General features: G+C 32.5%; 1 protein-coding gene across 1 annotated transcript; it reads left to right on the forward strand.

The window, feature by feature from the left end:
* The first annotated feature begins 448 nt into the window (after positions 1 to 448).
* Positions 449 to 5523, forward strand: LOC114719464 (uncharacterized vacuolar membrane protein YML018C-like). The gene is made up of 8 exons (XM_028904975.1): positions 449 to 529; positions 625 to 930; positions 1666 to 1892; positions 2924 to 2994; positions 3203 to 3301; positions 3518 to 3636; positions 3798 to 3933; positions 5438 to 5523. The coding sequence occupies exons 1-8, from the start codon at positions 449 to 451 to the stop codon at positions 5521 to 5523; spliced, it is 1125 nt and encodes a 374-aa protein (XP_028760808.1).
* The last annotated feature ends 4939 nt before the right edge of the window (positions 5524 to 10462 follow it).

A 10462-nucleotide genomic window follows, 5' to 3' on the forward strand; every position in this document is an offset into this window, starting at 1 on the left:
TCTTATTATCCCGTTTCACCAACTTCTGTCCTCCTTGATAATGACCCATACAACGAAGCTTAACCTAGGGATTAGTTATGCCCGCGTTTGTCACGAGTCACCACTCAAATATTTGTATATTCTCCCCATGCTTTTCTTCAAAATACAAATAACTCAATTAAAATACTCTTATTTATGGACATGGGGCGTAATCAATGCAGTAAAACTAACAAATAATTACCAACGGCAAAAATGAAAAAAAATATATTTCAGACAGGTTATCATCTTTTGTAAATAGAAATATTTCATTGGTTAAAAATTTTATATATATATATATATATATATATATATATAAGACTTGCTGAGAAAAAGCATTAAAAAAACACAAAAGCCAACTAGCTGGCTCCATATCATATCATAAACTAATCTGCTTAAAGCAGCCATGGGTAATCGAGAGCTATAAGCGAACATGGAGCGGAAATATAAAGTAGGGTTGCTTCTCATCCTCACTGTTGAGACCTTGGGAATTACTTCTGAAGAGATCCTCCAGGTCTGTCTTCTTCAGAACAAACTAAGCATTTGATGTGTAATGGTATTGACCGAATTAATGGCTTTTTTGATTTGTTTTTGTTTGTTTCTTGGCAGGGTATTTTGAAAGGATATAATCACCCGTTTATTGTGACATATATTCAGATATCACTGTTAGTATTTTATCTTCTCGTAGCGTTCGTTTCAGCAAGGTTGCAGAAATCCACAAAGCAGTTTTTTGGTCGGAGAAGCGCAGAAACATCATCATCATCATCGGAGTCCCATGAAGCAGACGATGATTATTCTGATTTAGAGCAGTCAATGATAGGTAGGGATGACAACTTGTCCCAGGACCGAAAGCTTACATCCTTTGGAGTTGCTAAATTGGCGTTGATTATTGCCCCTTTCTGGTTTATCTCACAGGTTAATCTCTTTGTCTAATATGCTCCTTCCGCAAACCAAGTTATACGATACCTTTTTTTTGTTCTTAATACAAGAATTAGTGAGTAGTTGGTGAATATTAAAAAAATTAGTTAAGTTGGTTGTTTGTAACAAATACATCTTAGTTTTCTTAAATTATCCTATTTAAGAAAGTGTATTAAAATTACGCCTTGATTAGAAGCCTCCTTAATATGTACAATCATTAGAGATATTTTGGATGAAAAATTATTAATTTGGAAAACAGAATGAACTAAAGTCCTATATTCAGCAATAATGACACTAAACCCTTTGTTTAACTTGTATATTTAGGGTTGAAGCTAAGGTAGTACAAAATATTCTGAAACAAATCGATAAAAAAATATATTACAATTTATATAGTATATTAATTATTAAAAAATCAAATTAATTGTAATTTTGCCATCGCTTTTAAATAGTACAAAAGCTGATGTATGGACTTGATATTTTGTTCTCCGAGGTTGAATAAAAGTAAGTAAATCTTGAATAAGTAGTGGTGAAATGAACCAAACAGTTGTACAAACATCAAACATTATCTAAATCTGAATTACTACATATCACTATATGTAAAATAATAAAGGGGTCATATTATTCTTACAGACCCACTGAAATGCAGCCAAAGTGATATTGAGTGGTGACCTAGCGACTCATAAACATGTACTAATAATGCTTAACTTTTTCTATGTTTATTAATTTTTGCAGTATTTAAATAATGCTGCGCTTGCTAGAACAAGTGTGACAAGTGCAATAAGATTACTGTCAACATCATCAGCATTTACACTTTGGATTGGGAAGTTGGTGAATAAAGAGTCTTCTGTGAATTGGGTGAATATAGTTTCTGTGATTGTGAGCCTCACAGGTGTTTCCTTGACAACCTTGGGACATACATGGAAGGCCGGTCATGAACCAACATCAACTTCAATATTCAAGTACCTCCATTTCTTAATTCCTTCTCAAATCTTTACTATTCATATTTGTACATACAACATAAAAATTTAGCATTTTACTGCCTCTGCTCTTTACAATAACATCTATTCTGCGAAGTTGATCTTATATTAAGGAGTAAAGGTAGTAACTCCTAATTATGAGATAAAAATAATTTGACTTATTTCTCAAACCTCACTAACAATATAATCCTTTAGTCCCACTTGTAGGGTATAATAACAGCTCCTGTTTTGTCATTAATTAATATAGATCATCTCATTAAATTTATGATATGAATATATAACTTTACTCATAATTTATTGTTCTATAAATTGTTATTTTCTTGGACTTCAAAGTAATGGTAAATTTGGAAAGTTATTAAATTTTAAGATAGATTAGGTTTAATGTTTTCTTACTTCCAATAAAATACGTTGGTAATACCTTATAAGTAGGACCGAAGAATTATATGTTGATTTTGTTGATCATTCGAAGACAATGAATGTGTATAATGATACAACCATTTGAACCCTAAACACAAGAATCCAATTATCAATGTCTTATCATATTGAGACCAACTTTTCCAAGTCATAAAAGGACCCAAGAAATTTCGTTTTAAGTGTATAGTAAGGGACTAGCCTCATCGATGGCGGAGTCAGCAACCATGGAAGCTCGAGAAGAAAAGAGAAAAAGAGTTGAACAAAGCAAAGGGCAGGGAGCGAACAAAGGAAAAGAATGAAGGATAGGAAAGAAAAGTGGAAAAAAAAAAACTAAGAGAAAAAAAAAGGTCAGACTCTGATACCATGTGACCCAGTAAATGGGAAACGAATATCCTGTGTTTCATTGTTGTAAAACCAGTATTTATACAATCAGTTAACCGATTACATAATAAACTATGGTTAAATACATAACAGAAAGTGGTTTAACTTAATAACAAGATTGTTATTCTATCCTTGACATTATATTCACATTTGATACATTCTTTGTTATCTATTTGAACTTCACTTGGAGATACCATTTGTTTCATTTCGTTGATAAGAAAGGGAGGACATACCATTCTTGGAGATATTTTGGCATTACTTTCCGCTATGGCAGAAGCAGCATTCACAGGTACTTTATCTGTTATTTTTTTCTCACTTGTTATATTATTACCAAAAAAATTAATTTAAGGCCCATATGCCTCACGTCCTTTTTGGGAGAGGAAAAAAAAAACGAAAGAAAAGGCTCACGTTCTAAAATATATGTCGCCCAAAAAGCATTTCGTGTCATACATATGAATTATCAAAGTAGTCCTAAATGCAGTTAATCTCCCTTACAGTTCTTCTGAAAAGATATGCTAAAGAAGGGGATGGATTAGACATGCGAGTTCTGTATGGATATATTGGATTATTCACAATATCTTCTCTCTCGTGGTTAGGTGAGCATACCCCAATCTAGATTTGTGCTTTAATAACAAATTTGGACCGTCTAAATATTTGATCTGATTAGTTTAGATTTTCGATGCATAAATATTTGGATGGGTAAAGAGAAAAGAATGGGTGTTACCTCTATAAACCTTTGTTTCATAAAGGAAGGGTAATAAAAAGCAAATGAATTATTGATTAATTGCTTCATTCATATCAATTATTTTCAGTATGGCCTCTAGTGGCATTAGGCTTGGAACCCAAATTTGAATTGCCAGGAATTCATGAAATGAAGGGAATCATTTGCAGTGGCCTCGTAGGAACTTTCTTCTCTGATTACGCCTGTTACGTACTTGTGAGCCTTTACACACACACACATTTTACGATTTTAAGCTTAACTAGCCATTATTATATTATCCCTAATATCCATATATAAATTGTATAATTTATTGTTATATAGGAAATTTAATACACTAATAATGATTGATCAGCATAACATGTGATGAACAGGGGAGTAGGAGTTACTTGGACAACACCGTTAGTGGCTACAATTGGCTCCTCTCTAACCATACCCATCGCTATGCTGGAGGATATGGTCCTTCACAGACAGCATTATTCCCTACTCTATGCTTTCGGCTCCCTTTTGGTAACTAATATTTGCTCATCTTTTTCCACTTAAATTTGAATTTTTTGTGTGTTCTTTTATGCCTGTTTATAGAGCTTAAAAGTCATCTACTTTACCCTTTGATTATTACTTCCTCCCGTTAGCATTTTTTTTACAAATGTTTAAATCACCTTAACCGATTTTCGGCTAGAGTCTCTTCAACAATAATGCCACGCCAACTTTTCCTAATATTCAATCATTATGTGTCTTGTTTTCTTTTTATATGACCTCATGTTCATCATAAAATCCTTGTCAATGGTGTTGTAGCCGTGCGGTTTAATGTTTCTTCAAATTTAGTAAGCAATTTGCGATCACAAATAACTTTCGATGCATTCCTCTTCCTCAACCACCCAATTTTTATTCTCCAAATAGCACATCTCCATTATCAATTTCAGTCATCATATTTTCTTGTTACATATTAAAAATGAGCAAGCCACATACACTAATTATATCACATAACAAATTAATAAGATATGATGAAGGAAAGTAAAACCCAGCTACTACTCTAGCCCTATTTATAAGGTAGAGAGAGAAGATTTTTCTTGATTTTATTTATGTGTCACATGGTCACATTATTAAATTTTTAGTATGAATGTACTGTTTTAGTATAGTGTAGGTTGTTATTCTTTTGGAAGTGTACATATTAAATAAAGGTAAAGTTAAAAAGCTATTATATTTTAAGATAGAGTTAATGCAATTTAAGGTTTTCTTTATAGTCTGTGTAAAATATGTTGAAAATACCTTGTAAATAGGACCATAGGAGAATGTTCCACTATTTATTGTGTCAAAATCTCTCTCTCGCTCTCTCAAACACCACACACATATCTATTAATCGGTCTGCATCCCTTGTTCTTTCTCTCATCGTTCATATCCATCAATCTTCATCTCTCTCGCCATCTTCGTCATTGTTTCACTCTCTCTCTCACGTATTTGTCATTCATCAATAGATTTACTTGAAAGCAACACATTAAATTTCTCCCAAATCTGTTCATTTTAGTTTATGTGCACTCTACATGGAAATGTTTTGAAAGATTTCTAAAGTGAGATCTGTAATTTAGTGTTTATGATCTACTAATGTTATAATCATCCCCCTGCATTGGTGTTTGTCCTCTAGTATGTAGGTATGTAATGTGTGTCTCAAACATTGCCTCTTGGAAGGTTTAATTACTCAAATTAGATAGCTTAAGTTTCTTGAATAGATAGATTGGTTTTCTCTTCATGATAAATCCAACATTTTGATCGAACTTAAAGCTTCATTTAATAATGAGGAATTGTGCATATAACATAATCGCTTCATAGTATTTAATTAGGCGGGTCTCTGTATATTACACACAGTTTGATAATTCATATTGTTCATAACATAATAATACAGCCTACTATAAATTTTATCTTTCGTATTAATATAAAGTTTGACAATGATTAATGTTACTGACATTTATATTAATTCTCCAATTTCAATTCTTTTGCCAATTTATTTGTGTTGCAGGTAATAGCAGGATTTGGACTTGCCAATGTCCCAAAATTCTTTTCAACAACAACGCATTGAGATTGTTCAAGTTCACCAGCTCCTGAAATAGTTAATGTGTGCTGTTATTTTTTAACAAGAAGCTTCTCTTTTTAATAAACTAGATATTTTCTCTAGACATGCACGCGAGAGAGGGAGATCTATGTACTCATGTTTGGAACCGATTAAAACTAGTAAAATAGTGGAGAAATATTAAAGACAAAAAATTATAAAATTTTTCAGTATTCAATAAAATGTGCCAATAAAAAATAAAACATAAATAGGGTTACAATGAATCTGGAAAGAGCGCAACTGCATTCTTGAGATGATGTCTTATGAATTGTTCAGCTTCTTATAGAATTTAATTCTATTTATATTGATTTGTTATTTTGAGGCTATGCATGTGAATCTATTTATTCGCAATTTGAAATTTAATTTACAATCAGGGTAGAGGAATCTAAAAATGCACTAGATTAGTCAGGAGTTGAACTCTGAAAAAGTTTTCACAAGTATAGGGAAATATATTAATACTCATTATCAAAACAAATTAATGAACTAACCAACTATTTTGCACGGGTTGTGATAAGTAATACAATGATGAAAAAGGATCATTTCCCCGAGATTTGCGCAAAAATCAAGACCAAATAAAAGACTACGTTACTACGTAAATTTAATTAAGTTAAGCCAAACAAATTTTTTATGGGAAAAATGAATTTTGAAAACTAATTTTAAAAATAAAAAGTAATGAAAATAATTCATTCTTCAACTTCAAGGGATAAAAAGGATCTAGGATTATTCATTCCTCTTGTATTTCATAACCTTTGATTTACCTCCTCTCATAAATGTTCTTAATGAAAGTATATATGTTAGTCTAGGATTCAAAAGGTGCTGTATAAGTTTTATCAAGTCAAGAACAAATATTTAATTTCATTAATTTCTCAATCTCTTGTTCCAATTAATAAAACCCAATTTTAAATTCCAATCCTAAAGTGACTATGTAAAATTGGTAAGTATATCTCTATCTTACCAACAAAACCATCTAGTCAACAAGCAAACTTTAGGTTCTTACAAATTTTACCTAAGTTCTACACTCAATCTAGCTTTCTGGAGTATCAATCAAGTGAACAAATCAATTACATGGTGATCAAGCATTTAGAAGCATTAAGAAAAGAGTAAAGTAAACACATGTATATCATTAATCACAAAAAGAGAGGAGTAATCAAGAGTTAATGTTAATCTCTAGAATTTCATGTCATTTCAACACTTTTTCTTTAGGTTTTATGCATTCTTAGATGTATTTGTTCATATTTTGGCATTTATCCTTGTTATTTTTGAGCTTATAAAGTTTGTTACTTTTGAAAGGTTATTTTGGTCTAAGAATTAAAATTTCAAGCCACTTGGAAGTACTTTGGAAGGAATTAAATATCAAGGTTTCTTAAGAATTACATTATGGTAATCAAAGAAGAACAAATAGAGGCCAAATCATAGGTAGAACTCCTCATTTGAGCTAGAAGTACAGAATTTTTCAGAGGCAAAATGAGCTGCGGCGCACTCTAACCTGGCTGCGGCTCAACTGAAATAGAGGAAAACTTGGCCACAGCATAAATTTTTAGGCTGCGGCATAGTTGCTGACAGCAAAACGCATAGTTCAACTAAGCTCGAAAATTCTAGGTTTTAAGCCCCAAAACTCGACTTTGGTTGCCGTTCTTTAGTTCTCAGTGGTTCTTGGAGTCTTTGGCTATGCTAGGGCTTGCTTATTGGAGGAGATTGAGCTAGGAGTTGGAGCTTTGAAGAGATTTGGGCTTCTTTCTTGGTTTTTCCTTTCCATCTTGCTTTTTCTAGTCTTGTTCCATTTTGGGCTGATGTATACATATATTCTTGTGGATTTTCTGAGTATGTGTGGCTAAATACTTTGATTCTAGGATTATTTTGAACTCTTGTATGGATTAATGTCACGCCCCGAAAATTAAAGGGTGACCGGCACGGAATATGAGAACTCACATTCCTAAAGCCTTCAAGACATACAAACAAATGCTTGCCCTAAAAATTACAAAAATCTTAAGGGTTCATCCGTTATTTCTAGTTCACACACATATATATATATATATATGTATTTCTTATTGTCAAAATAGTAAGTTTTTTTTCCCTTTGTTTTTAAATGTACACTTAGGTTTACATCATTAAAAGATATTCAGAAACGTATCTACAAGCTTTGATTAATAATGAGTGTCTTTGCTATTCAATGGGAGGTACAAGGACTCAATAGTTCCCATGAATAAAAATAAGGTAAAAGAAGTGCTACAAGAACAAATTATGCAATATAATCATGTAAAATAAATAATTTACCATTGCTTTTAAATTCATAATAAGCCATGAAAACATAAAATAAAATATATAAAGAGGTTTTGATATAAAAAAAAACTTTATTTATAAATTCAAATTACGAAATAGTGTCAAAAACTCTTTTCAGTTGAGGACTTCAACAGAACGAGTAACAAGCGTGGACACACAGTCCACGAGGGTAAGTAACCAACAAGCGTGGCTGGAGCCACGAATTCAAGCGCGGGAACAATGCCCACGAATATCAAGCGAGCTCGATGTTAACCATGGTGCACCATCACAAGCGCGATCGAAGCAACAAATACAAGCGCAGTCGGAGCCACGAATTACAAGCGCAGCCGGAGCCACGAATTACAAGCGTGAGAACAATGCCCACGAATAACAAGCGCAGCTGAAGCCACGAATAACAAGCGAGCTCGATATTAACCATGGTGCACCAAGAGCTAACAGTACTGCTGTTAGCAACCAGCGTTCTGTATTCAGTCCTCAGGAAAAAAAAAACATTTTTCGAGCATGCATGGGATCAATATACCATTAAACGAAAGATATTTGTATCCCATATTGAAATCTTATAAATAAAGAATATTTTATAACAAATGATTCCAGCATGAAAGTTTTCAAATAACATTTTCAAAACTTTCTTTCAAATTCCGTTAGTCACTGAGGAAGGATTCTTTTCAAACAGTATAAGTTCATACAGGGACATTTTTAAAATATATATATCATTATTCAAAAGCATTATTTCGTCCGGGCATACAAATATCAATAAACAAATGTTATAGTTCCAACAAATCTGTTTTCAATCAAATAATATTTAAAACAAAAATATTGATGATATAAACAAATATGACATTGAAAAACATATCATTTATAAAAATTATCATGAAGCACTATTCACTAAACAGCTACTTATCTCAATCATACTACTTACTTTCGTTTATACAATTCTGTAATGTGCTTACTCCTAAATCTCCTGGTGTCACAGAACCAAAAGAATTTTTCATAACAATTTATTCAATGAAATTTTAGTTGATTATTCTTCTTCAGTAAGTCTCAATAAATAAAAATGAGCTTATGTATATAAATATTTCACTCAATGCCAACGTTCAAGGGATTTTATTTAAATTTCTGTGGAGTTTCATATATGGATATTATATCAACCTTTCAAAAAAACGTTTTCTAATTCAGCTCATTAATACTGCATAATAAACCAACTCCTTTGTTACACCATTCCATAAATCAATTTGCAAATATCCATTAATCTTAGTTTAATTAAATTCTTCTACAAGATTGCACAGCTATTCCAAGCACATCTTAGCTCAACTCACATAGTAAATATCAGGCTATAAAAATCAACAACCATATAGCTCTTGAGCGTCCAAATAACTAGTTACAACATCTTCATTATCGCGTTCTACTCCTAGACAAGCAACTACAACACCCTAAATACAACATGAAGCTACACAAGTTAATTTCTCAACATTATTAACATAAGTAACTAGATTCCAAAGTTCTACTTTTGCAATCATCACAATATTAATATAAACATATCCAAATACTTCATCCCCTCATGTCTAAACCAAACAAAATCTCCAAGTCTCATTCTTCATTCACACAGTTCGTCAAACACCTTATAGGCATTCAACATAACTCAACAACCAAACCTCTTAATCCACAAGTTGGCAACAGTGAAGCATTGCTAATTGCTAATTAACACACACATATGTTTCGGCACCCACATTCAAATAAACTCATCAAATCCATTAAACCAAAATTCATCAAAGCTCAACGCAATACCCCCCTGGGCCAAACTGTACATCAGCGCCAACTGAATATATATATATAATCTCAATACAATTCCACACACTCCCATTCATCAGAGTAAAAGATTAAATACAACAGAAGTAAATTATCTCCAATCCACTCCCCACAACAGCAGCAGCAAAAACAGGGGAGAGAAGAACAGGGAAAACTTCTCTCAAATACACTGCTACTCAAGATAAAAAAAAAAGGGATTTGAGCTTACCTAAATCCCTAATAGTAGCAACTAAGATGGAAGAGGAAAACGGGAATGAAGCTCAATCCTTTCTAAGCTACCAAGGCACCGAAGAGCAAAGGAAAAAATAGAATGACAAAGCTTTAAAGGAAGCAACACAGAGCTCAGCATTACCGGCACACCCACAGCACACACGCCGTCGACGAACGCACGGATAGGGGAAGGCAGTGGAAGGAGCGATGGAATTCCAAGATGGGGTTAGGGATTTGAGGTTTTCTTCACTTCCGGAGCTTTCTCCCCCTTTTTTTTTCACCCCCACGTGATGCCCTCATAGGCAGTGGCAGGAAAAATAAATAAATAAAATAAAATAAAATCTCATTTAAACTTAAATCTTCATTTTCATTTTTTTTTAAGGGAAATGTTGTAATTTAATTTGGAAAACAATAATAAAATTCCCCTTTTTAGCAAACCCAAGATTTGAAGCAAATGCATACTCAACAACCTCCATTGCTACCTAGCCCCCGATTTTTTTTTGATCACTAGACCACAATAAATGATAAAAGAATTAATTAACTTATAATTACATTATCAAGATTATTACAATTATTATTTTTCTTATCTCTGTTTTTTTTTATGTTTTTTTTTCTTTCTTTGAAGATGGGCTTACTTTC

The sequence above is a fragment of the Neltuma alba genome, unplaced genomic scaffold, assembly GCF_004799145.2.
Source record: "Neltuma alba isolate B1F8T4 unplaced genomic scaffold, ASM479914v2 tig00011916_pilon, whole genome shotgun sequence".
NCBI classification, from domain to species: domain Eukaryota; kingdom Viridiplantae; phylum Streptophyta; class Magnoliopsida; order Fabales; family Fabaceae; genus Neltuma; species Neltuma alba.